Source organism: Lepus europaeus, chromosome 2, assembly GCF_033115175.1.
Source record: "Lepus europaeus isolate LE1 chromosome 2, mLepTim1.pri, whole genome shotgun sequence".
NCBI classification, from domain to species: Eukaryota; Metazoa; Chordata; class Mammalia; order Lagomorpha; family Leporidae; genus Lepus; species Lepus europaeus.
The window spans coordinates 169,703,792-169,715,986 of NC_084828.1; the positions used below are offsets into that span (position 1 = coordinate 169,703,792).

At 49.7% G+C, this 12,195-nt stretch overlaps 1 protein-coding gene across 1 annotated transcript in view; it reads left to right on the forward strand.

The window, feature by feature from the left end:
• The first annotated feature begins 12,123 nt into the window (after positions 1-12,123).
• Positions 12,124-12,195, forward strand: part of FBXL2 (F-box and leucine rich repeat protein 2) — a 90,579-nt gene continuing 90,507 nt past the window's right edge. The window contains exon 1 of the mRNA XM_062215902.1: positions 12,124-12,192. Within this exon, the coding sequence (XP_062071886.1) occupies positions 12,190-12,192 (3 nt within the window). The 5' untranslated portion in view covers positions 12,124-12,189. The remainder of the gene's footprint in view (positions 12,193-12,195) is intronic.

Below are 12,195 nucleotides of genomic sequence, written 5' to 3' on the forward strand. Positions count from 1 at the left end.
CGCTATTTTTTTTCTAAACTTGAGATGGGATGTTCTATATTCTTTTTTATTTTATTTTTTTATTAGACAGGCAGAGTTAGTGAGAGAGAGACAGAGAGAAAGGTCTTCTTTCCGCTGGTTCACTCCCAAAATGGCCGCTACGGCCGGCGTGCTGCGCTGATCCGAAGGCAGGAGCCAGGTGCTTCTCCTGGTCTCCCATGTGGGTGCAGGGCCCAAGGACCTGGGCCATCCTCTACTGCCCTCCCGGGCCACAGCAGAGAGCTGGCCTGGAAGAGGAGCAACCTGGACAGAAACGGCGCCCCGACCGGGACTAGAACCCGGAGTACCGGGGCTGCGGGCAGAGGATTAGCCCAGTGAGCGCCGGGCAGATTGGCTGCTATTTTAGGAAGCCTATTGGAAACCAATGTGTAGTAGAGAAGGTCCATTTTCCTGTTCCTCTGCAACACTGAGAGCACACCATCAAATTCGAGTTAAATTATAGGAAGGAAGAATAAAACATTGACGCTGTATGTCCGGGGGGAGAAGGAACCATAAGTAGCCTCTCAAGCAGCTTGTGAGAACTTAAGTCACTGTGCGCTGATGGTGATGGGCCCTCCCGGGAGAGGCAGTGTCCAGGGCCAGGGCCAGTGTCTTACCATCCCTATGGCAATATCTGCCACAGTGCCTATCCTGGCGCCTGGCACATAACAGGTACTCAATAACCGTTTGTCGAATGAATGAGTGAGGCACTCTCCAAGATTTCAGGGACACGCCCTCACCCACAAGCCCTCTGGCTGGACCCCTACTCTGTATCTCCAGCATCGGCATCCATTCACTGCCTCCTGTCCAGAGCTGTCCGTCTCAGTGAGTCTTCTTTAGTGGCTAAGCCCAATCCCCCCAGCGATGCTGGCCTTGCTTGGGCTCCCCCTGCACCGTGAGCAGCTAGCTCCCATCTCAGGAATTGTGGCTTTTAATTATTATAGTTACTGTTCTGCTAGTCTGACTGTCCCTAAGGGCAGAGACCACTTCTTTCTTATGTCTTTTTTTTTTTTTTTTTAAATCTTGGATCCTTTGAAAAATGCTCAGTTCTCAACCATAAAGTCAATTCCCCCTTTGCCCAATCTCTCAGGCCAGTTCACCCAAAGACCCCAAGGAGACAGCAAGGGTCGCAGCAATGCTATGAATAAACTAAGGAACTTGCCAAGGGATCCCAAGGTCTCGGCATCCTGTTTCTAGAGCAGCAGCCACGTCTATCTCTCGTGGCAACTCCGGCACCCAGCATACGGTGGGCATTTGATTGGACGTGGCTCAATGGACGGATGAATAGCTGAGCCTCCACAGCAGCGTAGACCCGCCGACAGAGCGTCTGAAACCCCACGTTCTGAAGCAGCCTCACAAATCATCTGCTACCGCCTGGAGCCACAGAACTGAAAAAAAAAATCCCCGCACAATGTGGCATTGACGTGCAGGCCGTGGAGGCGGTGGGCTGGGTCCTAAATAAACACGGGTTGCACTGCAGAGCCGTTGTGGGCGTCGGCCGTTCCTGCGAGCCCTTCTGGGGTCTGAAGTTGATTTGTAGCTGGAGCCAAGTCCCTGCCAAACTTCCCCCCTCTCAACTTACCTTTCTCTCTCTCTCGCTTTTTTAAAAAATTGACTAGAAGAAAGCCATCCAGGGTGTAGCAGCTAGCAAGAGGCTGCCAATGGCAGGAAAAAAAATATTTCTTTTTTTGTTTACCCAGAGCGTTTGCACCCAATCTACTGAGAAGAGGGAGGGAGGCCTTGGAGAGCAGTTCTGAAGCCTGCGCCCCAGAGTCCGGGCCTTGGAGGAGCAGGAAGGCAGGACAGGGCCGCCAAAGGGCAGGGTCTCAGTTTGGTGGGTGTTGGCCACGTGCTGCTTCTGTGCAGGCATTTCAGGAACCCTGGGAGGTGCCCAGCGCCACCATCTCCTGGAGGTCTGAACCCTGGTGCTTTCTTTAATCCTCGTTGAAATGCAAATGACCCTAAGAGGAGCAGCTCTGGAAAGGAGTCCAGAGAACCGAGTTTGATTCAGACGTGTGCAGTTGCACCCTTGGAAACACGGACACATCATTTTACACCTCCGGGACTCAGCAGTTTACCTGTAAAATCGACACGATGGTGCCAAGGAACGTGCAGGGTTTTTGAGGCTGGAATCACTTAGCCACTCAAAAATGTTCTGCCGATAAACATTTTCTCCATAATGCTCCCACATGCAAGTTTCCTTAGCTCACTGCACACCTCTACACTGCTTGGGAGCAAGAGCGGTGTCTTGCTCCATGTGTGGCACAGCCTAGGTGCCCAGGAAAGTGAGCTGAGCGAGGCTCATCTCCAATAGCAGGCAGGACCAGTATTCTTCACCCTTCTGTCATGCCTGAACTCTGAACTTTTGCTGAGGGAAAGCAAGCCAAGCTCACCAACCTCCCTGAACTCCCTGTGCGACGCTCAGCCATGAACCACAGCGGCTGCTATTCTGGGCACCATTCAGCCCAGATCTCCCCCGGAGAGACCCTCCATTAATCGTACCCATCAGTAGAGGGGTGCTTGTCCAGGAGAACGGTCGCCATGTACAGGGTCATGGTGAAATAGCAGGAAGAACACAGTCTAGTGATGGGACATGTTGAAATCACTCATCTGAGCCCTGTGTTGACTTTGGCTTTTGACTGATGTTTAGCAAAGGCATAGATATTTTTAAATGCACGTTGAGAAGTAGTTTGATACATGAGCCCAACACTGGCCCTCATAAAATTGAATTCTTTTTTTTTTTTTTTACAGGCAGAGTGGACAGTGAGAGAGAGAGAGACAGAGAGAAAGGTCTTCCTTTTTCCGTTGGTTCACCTTCCAATGGTCACTGCGGCCGGCGCACTGCACTGATCCGAAGCCAGGAGCCAGGTGCTTCTCCTGGTCTCCCATGCAGGTGCAGGGCCCAAGCACTTGGGCCATCCTCCACTGCACTCCTGGGCCATAGCAGAGAGCTGGCCTGGAAGAGGGGCAACCGGGACAGAACCCGGCGCCCCAACCGGGACTAGAACCTGGTGCGCTGGCGCCACAAGGTGGAGCATTAGCCTGTCAAGCCACGGCGCTGGCCATAAAATTGAATTCTGCTCTTAGTCTATCATCAACTTGTTTTTCTGGCGAGGGGAAAGCTACTCACTCCTTGGCCCTGTATTTCTTTTCCAGCAAAGCCCAGAAGATGGAGAGATGACTTCCAGGGAGATTTCCCTTACTCCATTGGGGTGCAAGGGCCACTTTCTCATGCATGGCTGTTCCCTGTGTTGAGGATGTTGGCTGTTGGCCATGCTGATGTTGTTGTTCCCACTCTTCCAAAATTTGTCAGAACCTGGGACCAAACCCAGACGCGCCCAGAGAGAGCTGGTGCAAGATTAGCTTGGGCCTGCCACCAAAGGTCTCCTGGAGAGGTGAAGAGACGTTAGCAGGGAGAGGACTGAAGTTGGTGTCAGCCACCCACGGGCTCAGTAAAAAGCAGTGATGGATCCCAAACAGAGATACATTCATGGGAGCCCAAACCAGCAGAGCGGGAAGACCTGGTGCCAAGCAGAGCTGTGAGTTTTAATTATTAAGCATCTGGGACCAATATCTAAGACAAAATCATGCTTGTAATGGAAAGTGGTAGCAAGACCATTACCTTAAAGCAGAAGAAGTGTTAAGTCTGCTGGAGGTTGGGGAACAAAGACAATTCTCCGGGCCGGCGCCGTGGCTCACTTGGTTAATCCTCCGCCTGCGGCGCCGACATCCCATATGGGCACCAGGTTCTAGTCCTGGTTGTTCCTCTTCCAGTCCAGCTCTCTGCTGTGGCCCTGGAGGGCAGTGGAGTATGGCCTAAGTGCTTGGGCCCTGCACCCCATGAGAGACCAGGAGAAGCACCTGGCTCCTGCCTTCGGATCGGCGCAGCGCCGGCCATAGTGGCCATTTGGGGGAGTGAACCAGCAGATGGAAAACCTTTCTCTCTGTCTTTCTCTCTCACTGTCTATAACTCTACCTGCCCAAAAAAAAAAAAAAAAAAAAAAAGACAATTACCCCTTAAATAATGTTCAAAGTTACAGTGGGTGGTAAAAAATGAACTTCCGCTCTGGTTATTTTTTTTAAAGATTTATTTATTTATTTGAAAGTCAGAGTTACACGGAGAAAAGGAGAGGCAGAGAGAGAGAGAGAGAGAGAGAGAGAAATAGAGGTCTTCCATCCGATAGTTCACTCCCCAATTGGCTGCAATAGCTGGAGCTGTGCCGATCCAAAGCCAGGAGCTTCCTCTGGGTCTCCCACTCAGGTGCAGGGGCCCAAGACCTTGGGCCATCTTCTACTGCTTTCCTAGGCCATAGCAGAGCTGGATAGGAAGTGGAACAGCCAGGTCTTGAACCGGTGCCAATAGGGATGCCAGCACTGCAGGCGGCGGCTCTACCCACTATGCCACAGCACCAGCTCCCTGCTCTGGTTATAACTCATACGTCGCTCTTGTTCAACAATCTGACTCGCAAGTTCTAAACATTTTTGTACTCATTTGAAATCTCAGTTTACTGCCTGAAGTAATGTATCAAGCTGTGTCAAAGTATTTTCTCTTTTTAGTATTAAGCAGTGGAGGCTAAAACCACTCGCTGCTGAGAGAACAAATCAACAATGATTATAGTTAGCTGCCACCTGTGACCCTGGCATTCCAAATCAGAGTGCCTATAGCGATCCGGCTGCTCCACTTCTGACCCAGCTCCCTACTAATACGCCTGGAAAAGCAGAACACGATGGCCCAAGTACTTGGACCCCTACCACGCACCTGAGAGCCCCGGATGGAGTTCCTGGTTCCTGGCTTCAGCCTGGCCCTGTCTCAACTGCCATGGCCATTTGGGGGGTGAATCAGTAGAAGGAAGCTCTCTCTCTGTGTGTGTGTGTATCTCTGCCTTTCAATAAATAAAAATAAATCTTAAAAATTGCGTTAAATCATCAATAACAAATAGGATAATAGGATACATCTATCTATAGGAACACACACATGGACCCATGAAGGTGATGGGGAAGGGAGGAGAGATGGTGTTTGTGTTTCAGCTTGACCCGAGTAGCAGAGTGCTGATTGGAGAAGCAAGCACAGTTTCTCATTTGGTAGCACTGTGACCATAAGCAAATTGGTTGGCTCCCACCCATTGTTCCATGCAAGAAACAGGTGACAGGAACACCAGAAGCTGAGAGGCAGTCCTGAGAAACAGGCAGCAGGAGGAGGCTGACAGTCGAAGTCCAGGAGGGATCCAGACAGGCAGCCGAGCACCCGGGAGGCAGTCCAGGCTCGGAGCCGCCGAGGGCCGAGCAGACAGCGAGCTCACGGCCGACTGACCCCTGCAGAAGGGCACCGCTCCTCTGGGAGACTGCACTGTCTGCGGCTGGCACGGCTAGGCACACCTCTGCTGTCTCGCTCCCTCTCTACTCTCATGCCATCCATTCACAGGTGGTCAACCTTGCTCCCACTTACTGGGAAGGGAAGCAGTGGCCTAGGGGAACAAGCAGAGTGCACTGTTTTGCACGACTTCATATTTTAAGACAGCGTATTCTCTTGTCTACCGACTTACAAGAGCGTCCCGCCAAATAGTCTGTGCAGGCGCAAATGAGCAAATAAAAGGATCGCTCTGGGCCGGCGCCGCGGCTCACTAGGCTAATCCTCCGCCTTGCGGCGCCGTCACACCGGGTTCTAGTCCCGGTCGGGGCACCGATCCTGTCCCGGTTGCCCCTCTTCCAGGCCAGCTCTCTGCTGTGGCCCGGGAGTGCAGTGGAGGATGGCCCAAGTGCTTGGGCCCTGCACCCCATGGGAGACCAGGAGAAGCACCTGGCTCCTGCCATCGGATCAGCGCAGTGCGCCGGCTGCAGCAGCCATTAGAGGGTGAACCAATGGCAAAAGGAAGACCTTTCTGTCTCTCTCACTGTCCACTCTGCCTGTCAAAAAAAATTAAAAAAAAAAAAAAAAGGATCGCTCTGTAGCGATTTGGACTTGGTTTTTAAGGAACTTTATCTTCACTCACATGAGAAAATAAACAAACTCTGACTTCAGCTTCTCCAGGTTCCACAAAAATGTACGATGTGTGCCTACAGGCAAGAGGCAGAAAAGCAAGGAAAGAATGACAGTGTTCAGAGGAGAATCTGCTACCAGTAGACAGAGTCATGCAGACTGGTCAGGCGTGATATTGACCAGGTTACGGGGGGAACCTGGAGGGAGCAAGGCTGCTATACATAGATTATTTTTTAAAGATTTATTTATTTTACTTGAAAGAGTTACACAGAGAGAGAAGAGGCAGAGAGAGAGAGAGAGAGAGAGAGAGAGAGAGAGAGAGAGAGAGGTCTTCCATCCGATAGTTCAATCCCCAATTGGCTGCAATGGCTGGAGCTGTGCCGATCCGAAGCCAGGAGCCAGGAGCCTCCTCCGGGTCTCCCACATAGGTGCAGGGGCCCAAGGACTTGGGCCATCTTCTACTGCTTTCCCAGGTCATAGCAGAGAGCTGGACAGGAAGTGGAGCAGCCGGGTCTCGAACCGGCGCCCACATGGGATGCCAGCGCTTCAGGCCAGGGCGTTAACCTGCTGCACCACAGCACCGGCCCCACATATATTATGTTAAAAAATAATTTCCAGTGGTGGGCATTGTGACACAGTGGGTTAAGCTGCTGCCGGTGATGCCAGCATCCCATATGGGCACTGGTTTGTGTCCCACCTGCTCCACTTCTGATCCAGCTCCTTTCTAATGGTCTGGGAAAGCAGTGGAAGATAGCCCAAATCCTTGGGCCCCTGCCACCTTTGTGGGAGACCTGGAAGAAGCTCCTGGCTCCTGACCGTTGAGGCCATTTTGGAGAGTGAAACAATGAATGGAAAATCTCTCTCTCTCATTCTCTTCTCTCTGTAATTCTGGCTTCCCATTAAATGAATAAATCTTTAAAAAATATATTTGATCCAACATTCAATGTTTGGGAACCATTGTAATTCACCATAATAAAAGACAATAGATGAAATATCACATGGTAATCTCAATGGATGTACAAAAAGTACAGAAAAAGAACTCAGCATGGGTGAACCAATGGAAAAGGAAGATCTTTCTCTCTCTCTCTCTCTCTCTCACTGTCTAACTCTGCCTGTCAAAAAAAAAAAATCAAATAAAGGAAATCAGGAATGGAAGGAAAATTCTTCAAGTTAATGAAGAGTATCTACAAAGCACACAAACACACACAGCTATGGCTTTGCATCATCTTAATGGTGAAATGCTAAATGCTTTCCTCCTAAGTTATTTAGTCAAATAAGTTGAAAAGTAATGTTCACGGGGCCAGTGCTGTGGTGTAGTAGGCTAAGCCTCCTCCTGCAGCACCAGCATCCCATATGGGCACAGGTTCGTGTCCTGGTTGCTTCTCTTCCAATCCAGCTCTCTGCTATGACACGGGAAAGCAGTAGAAGATGGCCCAAGTGCTTGGGCCCCTGCACCCGCATGGGAGACCTAGAAGAAGCTCCTGGCTCCTGGCTTCGGACCCACCCAGCTCCACTGATTGCGGCCGTTTGGGGAGTAAACCAGTAGGTGGAAGACCTTTCTCTCTATCTGTAACTTTACCTCTCAAATAAAATCTTTTAAAAAAAAAAGAAGAAATGTTTACATAAAAATCGCATTCAAGTGTTTACAGAAGTTTCATTCAAAATTGTCAAAAACGGGAAACAACTCAGAGGTTCTCCCAATAGTGAATGTCTACACAGCTGTGCTATGGCCGTATGATGGAACACCACTTAGCAATAAAAAAAGACAAAGTAGTGATGCATGTAACAGCATGAATGATTTTTTTTTTTTTTTTACAGGCAGAGTGGACAGTGAGAGAGAGAGAGAGACAGAGAGAAAGGTCTTCCTTTTTGCCGTTGGTTCACCCTCCAATGGCCGCTGCGGCAAGCACACCGTGCTGATCCGAAGCCAGGAGCCAGGAGCTTCTCCTGGCCTCCCATGCAGGTGCAGGGCCCAAGCACTTGGGCCATCCTCCACTGCCTTCCCGGGCCATAGCAGAAAGCTGGCCTGGAAGAGGGGCAACCGGGATAGAATCCGGCGCCCCAACCGGGACTAGAACCCGGTGTGCCAACACCGCAAGGCGGAGGACTAGCCTGTTGAGCCACAGCGCCGGCCCATGAATGAATCTTAAATGCACTTTGCTAAGTAAAAGTTTCAGAAGGCGGCCAGCGCCGCGGCTCAATAGGCTAATCCTCCGCCTGCGGTGCCAGTTCACCAGGTTCTAGTCTCGGTCGGGGCGCCGAATTCTGTCCTGGTTGCCCCTCTTCCAGGTCAGCTCTCTGCTATGGCCAGGGAAGGCAGTGGAGGATGGCCCAGGTCCTTGGGCCCTGCACCCCATGGGAGACCAGGAGAAGCACCTTGCTCCTGGCTTTGGATCAGCGCAATGCGCAGGCCGCAGTGGCCATTGGAGGGTGAACCAATGGCAAAAAGGAAGACCTTTCTCTCTGTCTCTCTCTCTCTCTCACTATCCACTCTGCCTGTCAAAAAAAAAAAAAAAAGTTTCAGAAGGCTACACACTGTGTGACTCCATTTATGGGACATTCTGAAAAAAAGTAAAACACTAGGATGAAAAATAGATAATTCAGTGCTAAATTGTGGGTGTGGGAGGAGAAATTGACTACAACAAGGTAGAACAAGGAATTTTGGGGACAATGTATCTGTTCCACATAGCCCTATGGTAGACATCACATCATACCTTTGCCAAAAGCCTGTAAACCATACACTGTAAGGAGAAAATTTCACCGTGTGTAAATTTCATGAAGCCCAATTAGCAGGGTGGAATTCAGAGTGTGGCGAATGAATCTAACTGTAATACACATGGCATGTGTATTACATATTCTCAGTAGCCTTGGAAAACAGTGTTCTGAATGGAAATTATAACAATAAAGATAAACATAACTGTGCAGAAACAACATACTCTGCTAAGTTTGTTACTTACAGCCATATGGATTCTGAAATCACTTTATGTGTATAGTGGAATGAAATAAGTAAATATATTATGTATATATTATAATAACCAAGCTAATTACTGGCAGGAAAAAAGTTGCAATGCAGAGGAGGGGTGTTAGAAGGAACCCTCTGTACTATACTGAAGTCTAAAACGGCAGGATGAATTCATGAATACTTTTAAAAATATTTTATTTATTTGAGAGGTGCGTTACAGACAGTGAGAGGGAAAGAGAGAGAGAGAGGTCTTCCATCTGCTGGTTCACTCCCCAAATGGCTGCAACGGCTGGAGCTGTGCTGATCAGAGGCCAGGAGTCAGGAGCTTCTTCCAGGTCTCCCATGAGTGTTCAGGGGCCCAAGGACTTGGGCCATCTTCTACTGCTTTCCCAGGCCATAGCAGAGAGCTGGATCGAAAGAGGAGCAGCCAGGACTAGAACTGGCGTCCAAATGGGATGCTGGTGCTGCAGGCGGAGGATTAATCTACTGCGCCAGAGCACGCCCCCCCCCCCCTTTTACACGCATACAGAGTGGTAACAGAATACGTGGACTAGCACATGTATAATACTGTCTACTTCTGTCTGCTTCAAGGGCCTAGGAACAGGATATCCTAACAGCAAATGAGCACCTTTAAGGCCCAGAATTTGGTTTCTAAATGCCATTCTCTAACATAAAGAACAAGGTTATTTGAAGAATTGGTTGATTCTAGGTTTGAGTAAGGGAAATACAAGAAACGCTGGGAGCACCTTTTAGAGCTACAATAAGGAAATGAAAAATAAAAAGAGAGAGACAGACAGACAGGAAGTGTGCGACATTCCCCAAAGTTGGAATAGTTTTAAGAATAAAATGAAAAACTGCAGCTTCAGGTTGTAACTTACAGAATAAACTAAACACCCACAGGGTCCTTGTTGTACATGTGAATACATAAATAAATTGAGAAAAAGAATCAATTCTAACAAATTAAACTTAGAAGGGATGAAAAATAACTTGCCAACAATATTGCTGCTGGAAGGTCTGCCCAGGTTTAAGGAGACAGAGTGTTTGCATTCTCTCAAAGCATCCCTCCACAAGACACGGATTAATTACAAGAGGAACCGCAACTTTCCAGCAGAGAGACCTGACTGGCACCCCCTCAAATGGTCAGGTTAATGCCATCAGCCTTAGGACATAACTGGCCTCATCAGGAACGAAGGAGGACATATTTTTTAATTAATTAATTAATTAATTTATTTTTGACAGGCAGAGTGGACACAGTGAGATAGAGAGACAGAGAGAAAGGTCTTCCTTTTCCGTTGGTTCACCCCGCAATGGCCGCTGTGGCCGGTGCACCGTGCTGATCCGAAGCCAGGAGCCAGGTGCTTCTCCTGGTCTCCCATGGGGTGCAAGGCCCAAGCTCTTGGGCCATCCTCCACTGCACTCCCGGGCCACTGGACTGGAAGAGGAGCAACCGGGACAGAACCGGCGCCCCAACTGGGATTAGAACCCAGGGTGCCAGCGCGGCAGGTGGAGGATTAGCCAAGTGAGCCGCGGCGCCTGCCAAAGGAGGACATATTAATCACTCCTGTGGTATTCTGCTCCAGAATCTAATTACACAAAGCTATCAGAAAAAAAAAAATCAGAAATTGAGGGACATTCTGCAAAACGCGTGATCAGCGGTCTTCCTAGGCGAACAGATCATGAAAGACTATAGAAAACAAGGAATGGTCCCAGTTCAGGAGGGACTAGTGATACACAGTAACTAAATGCAAGGTGACAGCCAGCACTTCGTGCTGGGGCAGCGAAAGGACGAGGAAATGTGAATAATTGCACACTTTAGTTAGTATCACTGTTCCAGTGTTAATTTCTTACTTTTGATAAGTATGCCGTGGTTACGGAATACGTTAGCATTAGGAGAAACTGGATAAAAGACATACAATAACCTTCTTTAGTAAGTGAAAAGATTTTTTTTCAAAATAAAAAATTTAACCCCAGTATGTAATATGAACAGCTGTGAGAAAAGAAACAAAACTTTGTAAATATAAAATACGGTTGTTGAAATTTTGTAAAAACTCAAACAGCTGGGATGAATGACAGATTGGATGGACAAGTCCAGGGAATGATTAGAGAACAAAGCACCAAGCTGAGGGTATCTTTCAGGACATGGCACAATGAGACAAAAAGATGGAAAATATGGGACCGGCGTTGTGGTGCAGTGGGTTAAGCTGCCGCCTGCAGCTCCGGTATGGGATATGGGTGCCAGTTTGAGTCTCGGCTGCTCCACTTCCAATCCAGCTCTCTGCTGTGGCCTGGGAAAGCAGCAGAAGATGGCTCAAGTGCTTGGACCCCTGCACCCGAGTGGGAGACCCAGGTGAGCCTCTTGGCTCCTGACCACCGGTGGGCGCAGCTCCAGCCGTTGTGGCCATTTGGCGAGTGACCCAGTGGATGGAAGACCGCTCTATCTGTCTCTCCCTTTCTCTCTCTGTAACTCTGCCTTTCAAATAAATGAACACATCCTTTAAAAAGAGAAAGCAAGAAACCTGGATCATGAGGTTTATTTGGGCCATATTAAATCTGTGATGCCCCTGGACTCAGGAGGAGAGACGCCAGCCAGGTGGTCGAATCTGTTCCTTCTTGCTATAGAGCTGGGCTCCAGGATCAAGTTCTGCTCCACCATGTTAAAATCACCCAACAAATTACTTAATAAATCAAAGGCAGTGCATCAGTGCTGTTCCAGAAATGGGCACGCAAAGGCAGAAATTTTAACAAAAAAAAAAAATGCGGATTATAAAACAGCACATGGTAGGCCTCCACTTCTAAGAACACGTATTTTGCTGGAAGCTTGGAAGCCGGTAGACCGGAATACAATGGGTACCTCAACCCTGGGTTTTAGAGTGATCTTTCTTTGTCATCCTTGTAATTGGTAGGTACATGCATCGTGCATCACCCGCGCAGTAGCGTCTTCATCAGGAAGATGCACCCAAGTCTGGGTCCCTGGGCACGCCCTGCGTGCTGGATCACCGGCAGGTGCGGGCCGCCCAGGTGACGAGGTGCGGGAGGTGCCAGCTGCGAAGTGGACGAGGCCCCGCCCCCTCAGGCCCCGCCCCCCGCACGTCACGTGCCCGCCGGCCGCCAATGGCCGGCTCCGAGCTCACCTGGGTGCCGGGGCGGGGCGCGCGGCTGGCGTCACCAGGACAACGGGCGTCGCCGGCGCCGCGGGACTCGGGGCTGTGGGCGCGCTCCCGGCTCTTCGGCCATGGTG